Source organism: Pristiophorus japonicus, chromosome 14 (assembly GCF_044704955.1).
Source record: "Pristiophorus japonicus isolate sPriJap1 chromosome 14, sPriJap1.hap1, whole genome shotgun sequence".
Taxonomy (NCBI): domain Eukaryota; kingdom Metazoa; phylum Chordata; class Chondrichthyes; family Pristiophoridae; genus Pristiophorus; species Pristiophorus japonicus.
This window is the reverse complement of record NC_091990.1, coordinates 122,562,581-122,582,811: the sequence shown is the minus strand read 5'-3', so window position 1 is coordinate 122,582,811 and position 20,231 is coordinate 122,562,581. Positions and strand designations below refer to the sequence as shown.

At 47.6% G+C, this 20,231-nt stretch overlaps 1 protein-coding gene across 6 annotated transcripts in view; it reads right to left on the bottom strand.

Moving 5' to 3' along the window:
- Nucleotides 1-20,231, bottom strand: part of LOC139280080 (golgin subfamily B member 1-like) — a 91,450-nt gene that overhangs the window by 51,429 nt on the left and 19,790 nt on the right. For all 6 annotated transcript variants that reach the window (XM_070899569.1, XM_070899574.1, XM_070899573.1 and 3 more), the window contains exons 10-14: nt 19,714-20,041; nt 10,703-10,818; nt 9,875-9,992; nt 9,702-9,793; nt 4,050-4,194 (exon numbers count right to left, since the gene is read on the bottom strand). In XM_070899569.1, the coding sequence (XP_070755670.1) occupies nt 4,050-4,194; nt 9,702-9,793; nt 9,875-9,992; nt 10,703-10,818; nt 19,714-20,041 (799 nt within the window). The remainder of the gene's footprint in view (nt 1-4,049; nt 4,195-9,701; nt 9,794-9,874; nt 9,993-10,702; nt 10,819-19,713; nt 20,042-20,231) is intronic.

The following is a 20,231-nucleotide window of genomic DNA, read 5'->3' as shown; positions in this document are numbered from 1 at the left end:
TCGAAAACGTACAAATGAAGTGTAAAGTTCAATACGTCATCATTTATTAATATCAGCACTATCCCCTTTAGAAATTTGCTAAGAATGAACATAATCCAATTTGGAAAAAGATTAATTCTACCTTGGGGAAACCACTCAGGATAGCTGTCACTGGCATATAGACACAAACAGATAAGACTTGAACAGTAATCATTAACTTCAGTCAATAACAAAGGGATTTTTGACTTCATGAGAGGCAAGAATATTTCAGAGAGTAGTAATCAGCTGAATAGCAGAGTTATTGGGAAAGTAGGATATAAAATGTACACTAATGCACCTGCCAACTGACTCGTTTGCAAACATTAATGCAAAAGGATTCTGGCAAGAGGAACATTCCCATCCGTTTTGTGATTTTTAGAATGAGTACTGCAAAGTTGTCCTACTCAAATTAAACAAATTTGTCTCGACATGCAAAGCAACAAAGGGAACGATTAAAGATGCTAACATAACTCAAGATGGCCTCATGCAAATTAGGCCAAACATTCATTTATCATGCTAAGATAATGACCAACAGATGAAGGTGGAAAGGATCCAGCAGCAACCTGTCTTCGACAGGGGAATGTTCAATGGCATTTCTGAGCGTCACGTGTCAAGTTAGAAATAACTAAGTCACAGCACAACAGCTTCTGGAGTGCACTGCTGATGATTTCCAGGGAGCAGGTCCAAAGCCAGGAAATTACCTGCAGTGCACTGCAAAGGGACATGGTGACAGGAACCTGCATGCACAAAACTGATGGGAAACTAAGCTCTTTATGGCTGGCCAAATCGCAGTTGCAATAGCAGTGGAGGGGGAAGTGGATGGAATCGCTGAGTGCTCATCGGGGATATGGTAGAGAAAAAGAAACGTCAACAAAGTCATGCTCAACTGAAAGGGAGCTACAGGTTGAACCTCCCTTATCCACAACTCCCTTATCCGGAACCACCCCTCGTCCAGAGCCATTCCCAGCCACCAGGTGGCACATGCGCAGAACTCCGACATGAACAAATTGAAGTCCTTCCTCGCTGCCGACTCCCACAATCGCTGGCCTGACTCCGCGATCCACCACCATGATCTCTCTGCTGCACTCCTAGCCCCAAGTCAGCCAGCCCTAATATCCCCTTGCTCAGTAGCTGTACCATCCAATTTAACGTGATCACCCCTTGTCCGGAAAAATCCCGTATCCAGAACAGGCCAGGTCCCGAAGGTTCCGGATAAAGGAGGTTCAACCTGTACTCATTTAGTGCTCCACAATTTAGAACACAAATGCTTTCATATTGATTTCATAAATGCAGCTACAAAGTCAAAAGTTTTTAAAATCACATCTCCACTGAAACACTGGCAAAAAAAATAATCTGAACTTAAAAGTTAAACAAAGAAGCAGGAGGCAAGCTAAATTTCTGTCCATAAATACTTTTCAGTCCAAAACAGTTGTGGGGAAATTATATGCTAGTCTTTTGACTGCACATCTGGGTTTAGTTTGAAGTACTTGAGTATATTCAAAGCATGTGGGCCAACATATTCTTTGCATCTTTAATATTGCACCAACTTAATTTTCTAATATTCAGCGTTACGGATTTATGGAAGATCCTTACTGTACATTTTCTTTGGTCAAAAATGGCATCCGTGATTGGCAAGCTGTCCAATCCCCAATGGGTTAATGTAAAATCACTGTTCCATAATACATTCTGCTGCACCAGTAGTATAAACACTTGGAAAACTCTCATCCACAAACACAGCCAATACCAATATGACAAATAAATGTGATCAAAATTCAACTAACTGTCCTCGCAAATACATTGTTTTTGCGTGCTTTTTAAAAAGTGTTATTCTGTTTCAATTTAACACAGTGGAATCTTACTTACCACAACTCAATGTCATTAAGTTAGGAACCGGCTGGCTGAGCATTAATGGTGTTTGAAGAAATGGCAAAAGTACCTCACTTTGAAATTACATTTTCAACAACTAGCGTATTGTATTGTATTGGATTGGATTGTCTCAGCTTTTTTCAGGTTGGCAGCCTGGCCCTAAAATTGGACTCTGGAACTTGCAAAAAGAACCACAGTTGTAAAAATATATATATATATTTTCTATAAACTGCAATGAACCCGTCTAAATTGTGTAACTAAAGTTTCACCCATGTACGGTGGCTTTTGAAATTTATAACTGGAGGCCGCTGCATCCACATTTTATACTACCTAAATAATTGAAAATTACAAACTGGCTGTGATTGTATTATAAGTGACAAATCTAAAATAGACTGGATTAAATGTATTCTCAGGAAAACTAACTTTCCCAGTCAGCCCACCGATTACAGCACGGGTTTTGTCACTATGTTGTGCACTTCCTGTCACATAACATGGAGCCACCTGCAGCCACTGCTGATGTGCTTTCCAGAACACAAGTCTGATTGAAGAATTTCTCTAATTAACGTTTAATAAGTGGGTGGTTTTTTTTCATTTTTGAGGCAGTGCAACTAACATTACCCCTAATTTTGTTTGGGGTGCACGGTTCCTTTAGCGGGTTGCGCGGCCTATTCAAAATTTCACGCATGCGCAAAATCTCCCATTGAAAAAGCGGTGAGCAGCCTGCGCGGGACCTCCAGATAGCTGTGTGACCTTGCAGCTCAGAGGGAACGCTGCTGTGAATTAGCAGGCACTGACAATACACCTCTGGGATAGATTTGCCAACCCTCCAGGATTGTCCTGGCTTCTCCAGGAATTAAAGCTTAATCTCCAGCACACTGCTGCAAGCAAGTCGGGAGAAAAATCATAGGGATATTTCAAAAATTGTGATTTTTTTTTTCATGAACACTGATGTTTATTAGTTATAAAAATATTAGAGATGGGGAAAAATACTGTGTTTGACTGACATTCAAGAATCATCCAATCGGGTAAGAAGAGCCTGCTCACTTTGTAATTGGTGAGGAAAGGCATTACTCTGTGAGGATTGGCATGTCGGGTGATCAATGGCGGGAGTGTGGGGGCGGGGCAGTTGGATACGGGGTGTCAAGTGACGAAACCTCCAGGAATATGTCCAACTAGAGTTGGCAACCCTGTTTGGAGATTGAAGCAGTCGGAAAACTTTGCCTCAAAATAGCTGATTTACCGAAGACTTCATCTTGTAGTTGCCAAAATAGACTTTGGTAATCCCCAAGTGTGTAAGAGGAAAATTTGGCATTAGGGGTACCAGCGGGACAAGGGTTAAAGTGCTGGTTCCTGCACTGACCCATAAGGAGGTAAAGGCCTTTCTTCTCACGCCTTGTACATTCCAGCACCAAGGCTCCAGAAGGTACTGTTATGGGTTGGGATACCAGATAGTATTCCAACATGGAATGTCAATAGGAGAGAACCTAAACAGACCGCTGATAAGGCCGTGAGAAGAGGCCTGAGATAGACTTCATGGCACCAAAGGAAATGTATAACAAATTCCAACCTAATGATACCATTCTGAGAACGGTCTAAGATGGTCACGAGATCATGGCCTGTCAGTCAGAGCTCATGACCTGCCAATCCGGAGTAGCACTGATAAGGTAGTCCAATTAGAGAAGTAGCATTGATAAGGTAGTCCAATAGAAATCTAGGGAGGTCTTGTCCGGGAACAGAGGAGTTTTTGAAATGTATAAAAGTTGTATGATTGTGCTGTTCGGAGAGCATCTCCACTCACAGGCAGCTGTGATGAGAGGTGTTCCCGGACATTCGTAATAAAGATCATTATACTTTGCCATCCGTCTCTGTCTGCTAACTTAGAGAATTGCTACGTGGGCTGGGGCGAGCGTCGACCCTCTACATCCCACTCGTGGGAAAAGAAGCCTTCCCTCTCTCCCCTCAACAAAGTGCAAAGATCAATATAAATTCTGGTTCAAATATCTACTAAGATTCCGTGCCTCAATTGGAATTAGCAGCAGAAACTGGAGCCCTAAATGCAACCAAAGCATCACATTCATCCGAGTCATTCACCTATTAAATTACTTGCGAATAAAAAAAAACACTTGATTTGTTCAGACCGAGAACCAGAGAGCCCCATAATTTACCTTCTCTTTCTTCTTCAATTTGTGTCATCCGTAATTCCATGACAGCCCTCTCCTCTTTGGCCTGGCCCCGTGCCGATTCAGAAACCATTTCTTGCCACTCCAGCAGCCGGCTCTGCAGTTCTTCGGCACTGCCAGATTCACTTGTCTGCAGGGACATTACATGCAGTGTACAGTCAACCACAAGTCTAATTGGCTAATTACATTGTTGATTACTTTCTCATTGATGCCGTTAGAATTAGGTGCATGTGGTCATTAGAGAACAGAGCAATAACTCTGTGCATGTGCCTCTTGGGCGTATCCGAGGTTCAAAATAATGCAGCATGATTGGGGCAGGTGTGATGAGACAAACGACCTCTTTCTGTGCCGTCACTTATGACCAATGCTCCCTTTAAGCTGCGCGGCCACACAGGGCTTTGCAAGTCCCACGCAGCCAGTGAGCTGGCTTTTAAATGGAATTTTGAATGGCCCGCATAGCCCATAAAAGGGGCACGCGGGCCAAAAGAAAAATGAGGGGGCACATTGCTTATGACGGTATTAAAATAACTTTTTTCCCTTAAGTTAATTTATTCCTAAAAGATGCTCGTCTTCAATTATCCGCCGGTGGAAATGATGTGATGAGCAGGTATTCAGTGATTTTCAGATTGAAATAGGCATTTAAAACCAATAGACCAATGGGTTATTTTTGCACACTGGCTTGTTCTATTTTATGTAGTACTTCAAAAAAATCTAATGTTGCAGGTCATTATTACTGTGGACTATGTAGATGTGTGTCTCAAAACCTTATTAGTAATGACATCGTAGTTCTGCAGAACGTCTTTATGGCAACAATACAATGGGAAATTTAAGTCCTCCCTATCCGAAGTTGACCTGTGACTCCAAAAATAAGGGACTTTTTAAAACTTGAATTCCAGGTGGCTGCAATTAAGATCATCGGGGTTTAGCTCCATGATTTTCACACACAGTTTTTGCTGTTTGGAGCTTTAAATGGAGTTATTTAATGTCAGCCACACCATTTTTTCTCAGTCTTGCTAATAGATCTCCACAGTTCTTGGCAATATTATGGTTATCATTCCAACAGTGGTCACAGAGCTCTTTGAAACACCCAAACTGTGGAAATGCTCTGATGCATCCACTATTGCGCAAGCCAATTCAGTCGGCTTTTTCAAGTTAAGTGTGCGGGCGGGGCGGGGGAAGAATGCATACAGAAGCCATCTTTCACCGAAGCAGGCTGTGCACTTCGATTGCAGGCACCAAGCCAGGTAGGCAAAGGGGACAAAACAAAACACAAAAAGGAAAACGTAGTCAAATGCCCCATTAAAAAAAACTGCAATAATGGCCCCAAGTTTCCACATGATTTGCTCCTGATTTTTAGGAGCAACTGGTGTAGAACGGAGTATCTTAGAAATCGGAATTCTCGTCATTTAGTTTGCTCCAGTTCTAGTCAGGTAGAACAGTTTCACTTTGGAACAGAATTTTTTTTTCAAAAGGGGGCGTGTCCGGCCACTTACGCCTGTTTTCAAAGTTTCGTCAGTGAAAACTTACTCCAAACTAACTTAGAATGGAGTAAGTGAAGATTTTTGTACGCTCGAAAAAACCTTGTCTACACTTTAGAAAATCAGGCGTAGGGAATGGGGGGGGGGGGGGGGGGGGAGGGGCGGGGGGGGATTTAAAAGGGAAGTTTACAAACATTAAACACTTCAGTTTTATAAAGAGCCATCATCAATAATAAATGATAAATACATCAATAAATCAACCAATAAATTAATCAAAAAAAATTAAGAAGAAATAATTTTTTTTAAAAATATCAATAAAACATTTTCTACTTGCCGACTGCAGCACCGGGAGCCCTCCAACAGCGTGCTGGGATGCCCCCCACCCCCCGAGTGTGTCTCTGTGTGTGTCTCTCATTCTCTGTCTGTCAGTGTCTGTGTTTCTGACAGCGAGGGAAGGGGTGGGGGAGAAGGGGGAGGGAGGGTAGGGGGGGAGATGGGGGGTGGAGGGGGGGAGATGGGGGGTGGAGGGAAGGAGATGGGGGGTGGAGGGAAGGCGATGGGGGGTGGAGGGAAGGCGATGGGGGGTGGAGGGAAGGCGATGGGGGGTGGAGGGAAGGAGATGGGGGGTGGAGGGAAGGAGATGGGGGGTGGAGGGAAGGAGATGGGGGGTGGAGGGAAGGAGATGGGGGGTGGAGGGAAGGAGATGGGGGGTGGAGGGAAGGAGATGGGGGGTGGAGGGAAGGAGATGGGGGGTGGAGGGAAGGAGATGGGGGGTGGAGGGAAGGAGATGGGGGGTGGAGGGAAGGAGATGGGGGGTGGAGGGAAGGAGATGGGGGGTGGAGGGAAGGAGATGGGGGGTGGAGGGAAGGAGATGGGGGGTGGAGGGAAGGAGATGGGGGTGGAGGGAAGGAGATGGGGGGTGGAGGGAAGGAGTTGGGGGGTGGAGGGAAGGAGATGGGGGGTGGAGGGAAGGAGATGGGGGGTGGAGGGAAGGAGATGGGGGGTGGAGGGAAGGAGATGGGGGGTGGAGGGAAGGAGATGGGGGGTGGAGGGAAGGAGATGGGGGGTGGAGGGAAGGAGATGGGGGGTGGAGGGAAGGAGATGGGGGGTGGAGGGAAGGAGATGGGGGGTGGAGGGAAGGAGATGGGGGGTGGAGGGAAGGAGATGGGGGGTGGAGGGAAGGAGATGGGGGGTGGAGGGAAGGAGATGGGGGGTGGAGGGAAGGAGATGGGGGGTGGAGGGAAGGAGATGGGGGGTGGAGGGAAGGAGATGGGGGGTGGAGGGAAGGAGATGGGGGGTGGAGGGAAGGAGATGGGGGGTGGAGGGAAGGAGATGGGGGGTGGAGGAAGGAGATGGGGGGTGGAGGGAAGGAGATGGGGGGTGGAGGGAAGGAGATGGGGGGTGGAGGGAAGGAGATGGGGGGTGGAGGGAAGGAGATGGGGGGTGGAGGGAAGGAGATGGGGGGTGGAGGGAAGGAGATGGGGGGTGGAGGGAAGGAGATGGGGGGTGGAGGGAAGGAGATGGGGGGTGGGAGGGAAGGAGATGGGGGGTGGAGGGAAGGAGATGGGGGGTGGAGGGAAGGAGATGGGGGGTGGAGGGAAGGAGATGGGGGGTGGAGGGAAGGAGATGGGGGGTGGAGGGAAGGAGATGGGGGGTGGAGGGAAGGAGATGGGGGGTGGAGGGAAGGAGATGGGGGGTGGAGGGAAGGAGATGGGGGGTGGAGGGAAGGAGATGGGGGGTGGAGGGAAGGAGATGGGGGGTGGAGGGAAGGAGATGGGGGGTGGAGGGAAGGAGATGGGGGGTGGAGGGAAGGAGATGGGGGGTGGAGGGAAGGAGATGGGGGGTGGAGGGAAGGAGATGGGGGGTGGAGGGAAGGAGATGGGGGGTGGAGGGAAGGAGATGGGGGTGGAGGGAAGGAGATGGGGGGTGGAGGGAAGGAGATGGGGGGTGGAGGGAAGGAGATGGGGGGTGGAGGGAAGGAGATGGGGGGTGGAGGGAAGGAGATGGGGGGTGGAGGGAAGGAGATGGGGGGTGGAGGGAAGGAGATGGGGGCTGGAGGGAAGGAGATGGGGGGTGGAGGGAAGGAGATGGGGGGTGGAGGGAAGGAGATGGGGGGTGGAGGGAAGGAGATGGGGGGTGGAGGGAAGGAGATGGGGGGTGGAGGGAAGGAGATGGGGGGTGGAGGGAAGGAGATGGGGGGTGGAGGGAAGGAGATGGGGGGGGGCAAAGGAGATGGGGGGGGCAAAGGAGATGGGGGGGGCAAAGGAGATGGGGGGGCAAAGGAGATGGGGGGGGCAAAGGAGATGGGGTAGGGGAAAGGAGATTCGGGGGGGGGGGAAGGAGATTCGGGGGGGGGAAGGAGATTCGGGGGGGGGAAGGAGATTCGGGGGGGGGGGGAAGGAGATTCGGGGGGGGGGGAAGGAGATTCGGGGGGGGGGAAGGAGATTCGGGGGGGGGGAAGGAGATTCGGGGGGGGGAAGGAGATTCGGGGGGGGGAAGGAGATTCGGGGGGGGGAAGGAGATTCGGGGGGGGGAAGGAGATTCGGGGGGGGGAAGGAGATTCGGGGGGGGGAAGGAGATTCGGGGGGGGGAAGGAGATTCGGGGGGGGGAAGGAGATTCGGGGGGGGGAAGGAGATTCGGGGGGGGGAAGGAGATTCGGGGGGGGGAAGGAGATTCGGGGGGGGGAAGGAGATTCGGGGGGGGGGAAGGAGATTCGGGGGGGGGGAAGGAGATTCGGGGGGGGGAAGGAGATTCGGGGGGGGGGGGGAAGGAGATTCGGGGGGGGGGGGAAGGAGATTCGGGGGGGGGGGAAGGAGATTCGGGGGGGGGGGGAAGGAGATTCGGGGGGGGGGGGGAAGGAGATTCGGGGGGGGGGGGGGAAGGAGATTCGGGGGGGGGGGAAGGAGATTCGGGGGGGGGGGGGAGAAGGAGATTCGGGGGGGGGGGGAGAAGGAGATTCTGGGGGGGGGGGGAGAAGGAGATTCGGGGGGGGGGGGGAGAAGGAGATTCGGGGGGGGGGGGGGAGAAGGAGATTCGGGGGGGGGGGGAGAAGGAGATTCGGGGGGGGGGGGGGAGAAGGAGATTCGGGGGGGGGAGAAGGAGATTCGGGGGGGGGGGGAGAAGAGGGGAGATTCGGGGGGGGGGGAAGAGAGGAGATTCGGGGGGGGGGGGAAGAGAGGAGATTCGGGGGGGGGGGGGAAGAGAGGAGATTCGGGGGGGGGGGGAAAGAGAGGAGATTCGGGGGGGGGGGAAGGAGATTCGGGGGGGGGAGGGAAGGAGATTCGGGGGGGGGGGGGAAGGAGATTCGGGGGGGGGGGGGGGGAAGGAGAAGGGGGAGGGAGGCTGAACGGGCTAGGCCCGAGACTTCGGGCATGGCCCGTCCCCAGCAGCAGATTTACAGGTAGGTGGCGTTAGGTCGGGTCGGGGGCGTGTTGGGAGGAAGGTCGGTTCGGTTCGGGTCGGGGAGAGGGAGGAAGAGGGAGGTCAGGTCGGATCCAGTCCGGGGGCTGGGGGGGGGGGGGGAGCGGGAGTCGGGTCGGGTCCGGGGGGAAGCGGGAGTCGGGTCCGGTCCGGAGGCGGGGGAGCGGGAGTCTGGTCGGGTCCAGTCCGGGGGGTCGGGTCCGGGGGCGGGGCGGGGGAAAGCGGGAGTCAGGTCGGTGTCGGATCCGGCCCGGAGGCGGTAAGCGGGAGTAGAGTCGGGTCGGCCGTGGGAGGAGCCTTATTCACGCAACCCGTGAGGCCATTCGGCCAGGGCTAGGGGCCACGTGCTTCGGGCCCCTCCCACAGTTTCGGGCGCTTGGAGCTACTGCACTTGCGCGCCCACTATAGCGCGCATGTGCAGAGGTCCCGGCATTGTTTTCAGCGCAGGGACCTGGCTCCGCCCCCTACAGCTCCTGCTGCGTTGCGCCAAGGGCCAGAGGATCTGCAGGGAGCTGGAGAATCTGGAGTTTTTTTTAGGCGCACTTTGTGGCACGAAAAACGGGCGTCCAGGTCGGGACTGCGCCGTTCTAGGCGCGGCTCGAAACTTGGGCCCAGTACTAAATTCAGCAATTTAAAAGATCCATCGGCACAGTTTCTTAAAACCATGCAAAATATGTATACTCAGAGCAAAGGACTGTACACAACTAAATCAAATGCAACACCAAGAACTCTTCCAACCTGAGAGGTTGCCCGTTTGGTAACCTGTTCCAGATCCGCTTGCATTTTCTGCTGTTGCTCTTCATACAGTTCCAATTTTGCCAGAAGTTCCTCTGCAAGAAAAATGCACCACCCTTTCAATATGTGGAACAACAAAAGAACACAATACAATTAAAAGCAATCGCCCAACCTACCATTTTGGGCCCTCAGCATTTCAAGATGATTCGCTCTTTGTTGAAGTTCCATGTTCTCCTCCTCCAGTTCAGCAAGTCGCTTTTTGAGAGCTATTTGCTCCTGGTGAGGAGCTTCGGTCTAAATGCACATAAAAATGGTTTGAATTAAAGCAAAATAATTTGTATTGATCAGTAACACAACTGCAATTTAAATTTAAAAGGGAGCCGGAATATTTTGCAGATAATTTTAACACAGTGCCTTTTACTTTATCCGCTCCCTCTATTTCGTAATTCACTTTCTCCTGCATTCTCATGTCAATTCCCCATCATTTCCTGGTCAGACAAGGCTGGTAGTGAACTCGTCAGTACCTACAATTCTGTCAAACCAGCTAAATGGTGGATTTGATACATTTTAGGGAGACGCTAAATCAACACAAGGGAAAGACGAAGAGAAGGATATGCTGAAAGGGTGGGAGGAGGCTTGTGTGGAGCACAAACACTGGCATTGATCAGTTGGACCGAATGGCTTGGTTGCTGTGCTGTACATTCTTCGTAATTCGGTGTAAAGTGCGATCAGTAGTGCATGGAGATTTGCATCTCAGGGAAGCACGCCTTTACGTGGTTGAGCTGAGACAGAAGGCTCATGCTACACAGAATTCAAAGTAGGAAAGCTCTCATGCCCCGTCCTGCAAGGAACAAATATTCAATGGTTCATAGAACAAAATATACCATCAAACTATCCAACTTTCATTAGAAGATTATATCCTTGCATTTTAATTCCATCTAAATAAAAGACAGTCCCCTTCAGTTAGCAGGTACCAGATGTTGGAGGTTTTTATTTGCACATACCTGTGCATTTCTCAGATCCTCTTCAGCCTGCCTGATTTTGGATTTGGACCAAGCTTTCATTTTCAGGAATTTGGCCTCTGATTTAGCAGCATCTTCTGTTTTAAGTTTCAATTGTTCTTTTTAAAAAAAAGTGAAAGTAAACATATTGATCACACATCGCAACAATTCTACTAATACCGTCGGAACAAACATTTGCTTTGAGAACAAACGATTCAATTCACTGTTTAACCTGGCAGCAGACAATTTCTGTTGTTCCAATGTAAAATGTGTTTTTTTGGTTCGTTATACTGTTTCATGTCGGTCCTCAGGTAAATAATAGAAACATAGAAAATAGATACAGGAGTCGGCCATTCGGCCCTTCGAGCCTGCACCACCATTCAATTAGATCATGGCTGATCATTCACCTCCGTATCCCTTTCCTGCTTTCTCTCCATACCCTTTGATCCCTTTAGCCGTAAGGGCCATATCTAGCTCCCTCTTGAATATATACAATGAACTGGCATCAACAACTCTCTGCGGTAGGGAATTCCACAGGTTAACAACTCTCTGAATGAAGAAGTTTCTCCTCATCTCAGTCCTAAATGGCTTACCCCTTACCCTTGGACTATGTCCCCTGGTTCTGGACATCCTCAACATCGGGAACATTCTTCCTGCATCTAACCTGTCCAGTCCCGTCAGAATTTTATATGTTTCGATGAGATCCCCTCTCATCCTTCTAAACTACAGTGAATACAGGCCCAGTCGATCCAGTCTCTCCTCATATGTCAGTCTTGCCATCCCCGGAATCAGTCTGGTGAACCTTCGCTGCACTCCCTCAATAGCAAGAATGTCCTTCCTCAGATTAGGAGACTAAAACTCAACACAATTTTCCAGGTGAGGCCTCACTAAGGCCCTGTACAACTGCAGCAAGACCTCCCTGCTCCTATACTCAAATCCCCTAGCTATGAAGGCCAACATACCATTTGCCGCCTTCACCGCCTGCATGCCAACTTTCAGATGCACCATGACACCCAGGTCTCGTCGCACATCCCCTCTTCCTAATCTGTCGCCATTCAGATAATATTCTGCCGCCATTCAGATAATATTCTGCCTTCGTGTTTTTGCCACCAAAGTGGATAACCTCACATTTATCCACATTATACTACATCTGCCATGCATTTGCCCACTCACCTAACCTGTCCAAGTCACCCTGCAGCCTCTTAGCGTCCTCCTCACAGCTCACACCACCACCCAGTTTAGTGTCATCTGCGAACTTGGAGATATTACACTCAATTCCTTCATCTAAAGCATCAATAGCTGGGGTCCCAGCACTGAGTCCTGCCTGCCTGCCATTCTGAAAAGGACCTGTTTATCCCGACTCTCTGCTTCCTGTCTGCCAACCAGTTCTCTATCCACATCAGTACATTACCCCCAATACCATGTGCTTTAATTTTGCACACCAATCTCTTGTGTGGAACCTTGTCAAAAGCCTTTTGAAAGTCCAAATACACCACATCCACTGGTTCTCCCTTGTACACTCTACCAATTACATCCTCAAAAAATTCTAGAAGATTTGTCAAGCATGATTTCCCTTTCATAAAGACTTAGACCGATCTGTCACTGCTTTCCAAATGCACTGCTATTTCATCTTTAATAATTGATTCCAACATTTTTCCCACTACTGATCTCAGGCTAACCAGTCTATAATTACCCATTTTCTCTCTCCTTCCTTTCTTACAAAGTGGTGTTACATTAGCTACTCTCCACTCCATAGGAACTGATCCGGAGTCAATAGACTGTTGGAAAATGATCACCAATGCATCCACTATTTCTAGGGCCACTTCCTTAAGTACTCTGGGATGCAGACTATCAGGTCCCGGGGATTTATCGGCCTTCAATCCCATCAATTTCCTTAACACAATTTCCCGCCTAATAAGGATTTCCTTCAGTTCCTCCTTCTCACTAGACCCTCGGTCCCCTTGTATTTCCAGAAGGTTATTTGTCTTCCTTCGTGAAGGAAGCTGCTAGCAGTTATATTGCATTTTTTTTTTATATGTTATTTTCCATTGGGATTTTGTTAAAAGCAAATCTAGAAAGAAAAATAATTGAAATATAACACCATATGATGCAAAACAAATAAATGAGTATTGTTCTTGTACAATGTAGCGCTTGTCCCTTCTCTCCTTTTGTGTGTTCAATGCTGTCATTCTGCAGTGCTACAGACAACTTCTAGAATGGGTTATAATGCTCGAGTTCAAACGGGTGGTTTACTGTGGTACAATCTTGGTCAGGGCTGGACGACATTGCAGTGGGATGCAGTGTTAATGCGCCCAAAATTCCACATGGCTGATTTTTGGTGCAGTTGTAGAAGTACATCCGATTTTTTTTAGTGGTCAACTGTGCCAAAAAGAAAGTTCCAAGTTTCACCGGAATAAACTTTGAATTTGGAGCGGTGCAGATTGTCTTTAAGCTGTGGGTGGAGGTTAAGATCTGTGCCAAAAATTGAGGTTGCCAGGGTAACGAGGGACGCACTGAAGGGTTGAGACTGGAAACTGAAACATATGAGATGCAGCAGGACATAAGCAATTGTAGAGCCCCGGTGCCGCTCATATCCCGAGACAAAAGGCCCCCCACCCTCGGTTCCGTGTCTTTAGTTCCGCTAAAACAATGGCGTCTTCTCTGCGCCGATTTTCGTAAGTGTAGGTAAGGTTTTGCAGAAGGGTGCAGTGCGCCGATTTTTTAAAAATCCGACTTGGCCAAACTCGCTTAAATGGCCAGAAATAGCGCACCCTGCAGGTTCTGCCCCCAGTGATGTCAAAAAATCGGGAACTAAAAAAAACGGCGCAAGTACTTTAGAATGGCACAGAAACTTTGGCGAAACTTGCAGATTTTAGTCTGCTCCAAAAAAGTGTAGGCCAAAAAAACAGCACAGAATGGTGGCGAAAATTCAGCCTAATGAACATTGAACAATGGCGGACAAGTAAAGAGCATCCGACCCAACCAGTCCGACCCCCACAACTGCGATACTCCATATATCGCAACATTTTACACACCACCCCACCCGGAGCCATACGATCTCCTGGGAGAGGCAAAGAAACAGATAAAAACCCAGGCCAATTGGGGAAATAAATCTGGGAAAATTCCTCTCCGACCCATCCAGGCGATCGAAACTAGTCCAGGAGATCACTCTGGCTGTATTCGATTCCCTGAAGTACTGACCATTGTATCTGCGCCAGCCAACAAGCGGTTACCCAGTCTAATCCCACTTCCCAGCTCTAGGTCCGTAACCTGCAGGTTACGACACTTCAAGTGCCCATCCAAGCACCTTTTAAATGTGGTGAGGGTTTCTGCCTCTACCACCTTTCCAGGCAGTGAGTTCCAGACTCCCACAACGTTCTGCGTGAAGAAGTTTCCCCTCAAATCCCCTCTAAACCTTCCACTTACCACCTTAAATCTATGCCCCCTCGTAATTGACCCTTCCACCAAGGAAAATAGGCCCTTGCTAGCCACTATATCCAGGCCCCTCAAAATATTATACACTTCAATGAGGTCTCCGCTCAACCTTTTCTGTGCCAAGGAGAGCAAATCCAGCCTAGCCAATCTGTCCTCATAGCTAAGATTCTCCATTTCAGGCAGCATCCTCATACATCTCCTCTACACCCTCTCCAGTGCTAATCACATCCTTCCTATAATAGTAACCAGAACTGCACGCAGTATTCCAGCTGTGGCCTAACCAGTGTATCATACAATTTAAGCATAACCTCCTTGCTCTTGTATTCTATGCCTCGGCCAATAAAAGCAAGCATTCGTATGCCTTCTTAACCATCTTATCCACCTGGCCTGCTACTTTCAGGGATCTGTGGACAAGCACTCCAAGGTCCCTTTGTTCATCTGTACATCTAAGTGACCTACCATTTAATGTGTATCCCCTTTCCTTATTAGCCCTCCCCAAGTGCATTACCAGCCCTTATACATGGCCTTCTTCGACCTTACAAAGGCCTTTGACACTGTCAACCGCGAGGGTCGACGGAGCATCCTCCTCCGTTTCAGATGCCCCCAAAGGTTCGTCACCATCCTCCGCCTGCTCCACAATGACATGCAGGCCGTGATCCTTACCAACAGATTCATCACAGACCCAATCAATGTCCGGACCAGGGTCAAACAAGGCTGCATCATCACCCCAACCCTCTTCTCAATCTTTCTCGCTGCCATGCTCCACCTCACAGTCAAAAAGCTCCACGCTGGAGTGGAACTAAACTACAGAACCAGTGGGAACCTGTTCAACCTGCGCCGCCTCCAGGCCAGATCCAAGACCACCCCAACCTCTGTCGTCGAGCTACAGTACGCGGACAAAGCCTGCGTCTGCGCACATACAGAGGCTGCACTCCAGGACATAGTCAACATATTTACTGAGGCATACGAAAGCAAGGGCCTTCCGCTAAACATCCGTAAGACAATGGTTCTCCATCAGCATGCCCTCACCGCACAGCACTGCCCCCCAGTCATCAAGATCCACCACGTGGCCTGGACACCGTGGACCACTTCCCCTATCTCGGGAGCCTCCTATCAACAAGAGCAGGCATCGATGACGAGATCCAACACCGCCTCCAGTGTGCCAGTGCAGCCTTTGGCTGCCTGAGGAAAAGTGTTTGAAGACCAGGCCCTCAAAACTGCCACCAAGTTCATGGTCTATCGGGCTGCGGTAATACTTACCCTCTTGTATGGCTCAGAGACATGGACCATGTACAGTAAACACTAAGTTGCTGGAGAAATATCACCAACGATGTCTCCGCAAGATCCTACAAGGGAGGACAGGCGCACCAACATCAGCGTCCTCATTCAGGCCATCATCCCCAGCATTGAAGCACTGACCACAGTCGATCAGCTCCACTGGGCAGGCCACATAGTCCGCATGCCAGATATGAGATTCCCAAAGCAAGTACTCTACTCGGAGCTCCTTCACGGCAAACGAGCCAAAGGTGGGCAGCGGAAACGCTACAAGGACACCCTCAAAGCCTCCCTGATAAAGTGCAACATCCCCACTGACACCTGGGAGTCCCTGGCCAAAGACCGCTCTAAGTGGAGGAAGTGCATCAGAGAGGGCGCTGAGCATGCAGAAATCAAGCGCAGACAGCGGAAAGAGCATGCGGCAAACCAGTCCCACCCACCCCTTCCCTCAACGATTATCTGTCCCACCTGTGATAGAGTCTGTGGCTCTCGTTTTGGTCTGTTCAGCCACCAAAGAACTCACTTCAGGAGTGGAAGCAAGTCCTCCTCGATTCCAAGGGACTGCCTATGATGATGATGTGATGACTTCACACTTCTCCGAATTAAATTCCATTTGCCACTGTTCTGCCCGCCTGACCAGTAAATTAATATCCTCCTGCAGTCCATTTCCTCTTCAGTATCAACCACACAGCCAATTTTACTGTCATCTGCAAACTTCTTAATCATACTCCCTATATTCAAATCATTGTGTACCACAAAAAGCAAGGGACCCAGTATGAGTCCTGCGGAACCCCACTGGAAACAACCATCTAGTCACAAAAACATCCATCAATCATTACCCTTTGCTTCCTACCTCCAAGCCAATTTTGGATCCAACTTGCCAGTTTGCCCTGAATCCCATGGGCTTCTACCTTCGTGGCCAGTCTGCCATGTGAGAACTTATCAAAAGCTTTGCTGAAGTCCATATACACTACATCATACGCACTACCCCCATCAATCCATCTGATTACCTACTCGAAAAATTCAATTAGATTAGTTAAATCATCATCATCATAGGCAGTCCCTCAAACAAGGATGACTTGCTTCCACATGAGTTCACAGATGTTTCAATAAAAAACCCGATGTTCCAGTCCTGAACTCTAAATGAGGGGATGGAAGATGCCTGTGAGTGGATTTTTTCTTAACGTGTGATGACCGTTGCATATCAGCCACCACACGGGCTTGACAGAGCTAGGTCTTTATCCAGTGGCAAGGGTTAACCAGGACGACTGGAGACCTGCTCTGCTGCACAGACCTAGTGCGCACACATATCGCAGTGTGCGCAGGCCCATGCTGCCCCTGGGCCCTTGGCTCTTCTGGGCCCCGTACCCTTATTCGCCGCACATGAATATGTTTCCCCCCCCTCACTTTTACAGATAACTTCAACAAAAATTGTAAATTTTAATCACATACACCTCCTGCTCTTTACCCCTAATGAAAGACTGGTTTGTTCAAACCTACTATTTGAAAAGAGACTCTGTCCTGTGGCCTTGTTTTACACATAGGACATAGGACATTGGTTGAAGACAGGAATGGGCTTGGCTGTTGATTAGTCTGCCACACGAAGCATATCTTCTTGGGTGGGGGAGGCACAGATGGGGGAGGCACAGATTTGCCACAACATGTCCAACTTTACCCCAATAGGAATCAGCATCTTCCAGAAAAGGGGAGGGGGGGGGGGGGGGGGGGGGAGGGAGGGGAAGTTGAATTAATATATTTCACTAGCAGTCTGCCAGTGATCGTAGAAGGGTGGTTACTTTTTAAGCATGCGCCTCGGATTTCACCAACTAGAAAATGCCGAAAGTGGGGAGAAGTTTTATGGTGCATCTTGGAAGTTGTACTATTTCTAAGGGAGGTAAATAATCACAAGTAAATAAATCGGGGTGAATCCATGAAGGTCAGAATTATATGTATCTGTTGAGAGGAGCAGGTTTGACCGGCCAAATCTCCCCTTCCAGTGCTTTAGTTTCTTGTATTAGTTAAATACAATCTTCCCTTAACAAATCCGTGCTGACTGTCCCCGATTAATCCTTGCCTTTCTAAATGTAGATTTATCCTGTACTTCAGGGTTTGTTCCAATAATTTTCCCACCTGTCATTACTCGGCCTATCCCTTTCTCCCTTCTTAAACAAGGGTACCATATTAGCAGTTCTCTGGCACCATGCCTGAATGCAAAGAGGACTGAAAAATGATGGTCAAGGCCTCTGCTATTTCCTCTTTTGCTTCGCTCAACAGCCTGGGATACATTTCATCCGGGACTGGGGACTTATCCACTTTCAAAGCCGCTAAACCCTTTAATTCCTCCTCTCTCTCTATTTATTTCATCCAGAATTTCACACTCCTCCTCGATAGCAGTATCTGTATTGCCCCTTTCCGCTGTAAAAACAGACAAAGTATTCATTAAGAATCATACCGACATCTTCCACACAGATTACCCTCATGGTTTCGAATAGGCCTTACCCTTTCTTTAGTTATCCTCTTGCTCTTAATATATTTATAGAACATCTTTGGATTTTCCTTGATTTTACTTGCCAAGAATTTTTCATGCTCTTAGCATACCTAATATCCTTTTTAATTTTACCTCTGAACTTTTTACTTCGGCAACAGTGTGATTATCCTATATTTCTTCTCGATTTATAGTTTCATTCTCATTCGCAGTGTTAACTTCACAAATGACACAAGGGCTAGCTACTTGTATGAACACATTAAATAACATTCTGCCCAGGGCTTATTCACAAGGGGAAAAATCGCTGAACTGATAATTTAACAATAAATTGCCAATCAATTCCAGAATTCACAAGATGTTTTGAAGAGCAATCGGGCAACCAATAATTGATAAATTATTGAGAAATTACCAAAGTAACAATACAAAATAGACAAGCTATATGTGAAGTGAAAGATCAGAAATTAAACACTGATGAGTAACCTACAATTCTATGATAATAGTAACTTTACAGTCATATTAAATGCACTTTGCAGACACGAGAAAATGCAGTTGTTACACTGCCCAATTTCTAATGTCGTGCGTATATTTAAACCAAAATTATATTCTAGGACCATCGGAGTTTACAGAAAAGGCAACAGCAATTTGGCCATCATATCTGGCGCTTTGTTGGATTAATCCAGAACTATGGCCGACATAATCTCTCCAATTCAAATATTTACCCATTTTACCTTGAAAGACAGAATTGTATCTGCCTCAACTATTCTCTATGGCAAAGCATCCCATGCTTCAACAACCCTATGCAGAAAGAATTGTCTCCCAATGTCTAGCCTTACTTTCCCAGGGACAATTTTTAATTAAAGACCCTTTGTTACTTAATCCCAAAACAGCGGAAATGGTCATTTCCTATTTGCTCTATTAAAACCCTTCATTATTTTAAACACCCCCAATTAAAAATCCTCTTTAATCTTCTCTGCTGCAGTGGACACGGTCCCAGTATAGATCCATAGTCTGACTTCCTCACTGTAGTATCTCATCCCTGGTAACATCCTCTCTTCCCCAAACTATCATGCAAACCTCAAGTGTCATAAAAGGAGATATCTGTGGAGTTACTGACAGTCTCAGTTGTGCTGTGGTCTGTAGAGGTGTTAACATTTGCTGGTTAGAGGCAATTTAAAAAAAGCATTTTGTGTATCACTCTCCCTGCGGGGACACCATGAAAGGAAAGGATTCCCCAAATTCCTTCCTGATGTCACAGCAAGGAAGTGATACAAAAAACATCAGCGCCCTGGAAAAAGTGAATTGATACTTGCACAACAATAAGCGAAGATATTAATCACTCCATCCTCCCAGACGACTATTGTACATTTCCTATCGGCCATTTCAGACTCCCACAGATGGAAGCAATAAAACAGAGACTAAATTCCGTTGGGATCATTATTTTCCTTTAAAGTCACAGAACATTACTATATACTGATCACAGGATCTGACTCGGACTTCTGATAGAAAACTTGCATCCCAAAGCACTTTACAGCCAATGGAGTACTTTTGAAGTGTAATCACTGATATAATGTAGAAAATATGGCAACCAATCTGCAAACAGCAAAGTCCCACAAACAGCAATGAGATAATGATTAGATAATCTGTCTTATAGGTTGGTTTTTCGGCAATATGACTGAAATAGGATTATGCAATGCATTTTATAACCTAACACTGGATTATTTAAAATCATAACCGATTTAGGGCAATGTGAAAAAATACTATACAAAGTGGACAATCACTGGCACATTGAAAACATCATTAGTTAATCTCACGTAATTACCTTCCAGTTCTTCAATCTTCTGTTTAGTGACATTATTTATAGTCGCAGTTGTCTCGAGTGCTGCAGAAGCATTGATGTGGGGTCGTGGATCTTGCAACTGTTTCTGAAGTTGTAACTGGCGTTGTTCCTTCTCAGAGAGTTCAGCTTCGTGTTTCTCCCGGACATCACGCAACTCAACTCTGTGTTTTTCTTTGATATTTTTCAAGTTCGTCTCATGTCTTTCCATCAGATCTCTCACCTGGGCTCTCATTACATGCTTTTCGGCATCAAGTTTAGCTTCAAGATTGTCCTTTTCTAATTGAAAGAACTTCATTTTTTCAATCATTTCCTGAAAAATTCAAAATACCACAATAATTTTCCTTCAATGAAATGCGTAAACCAAAATGACCTTTACAAAACTTCAGTTGAAATACAAATACAAAATGTAGGAAATGAGCCAATACAGGTACAATGTCCGAAATCCTGAATCCTCGGGGACTGACTCCGTTCCGGTTTTGGGTTTTTCTGGATTTCAGACA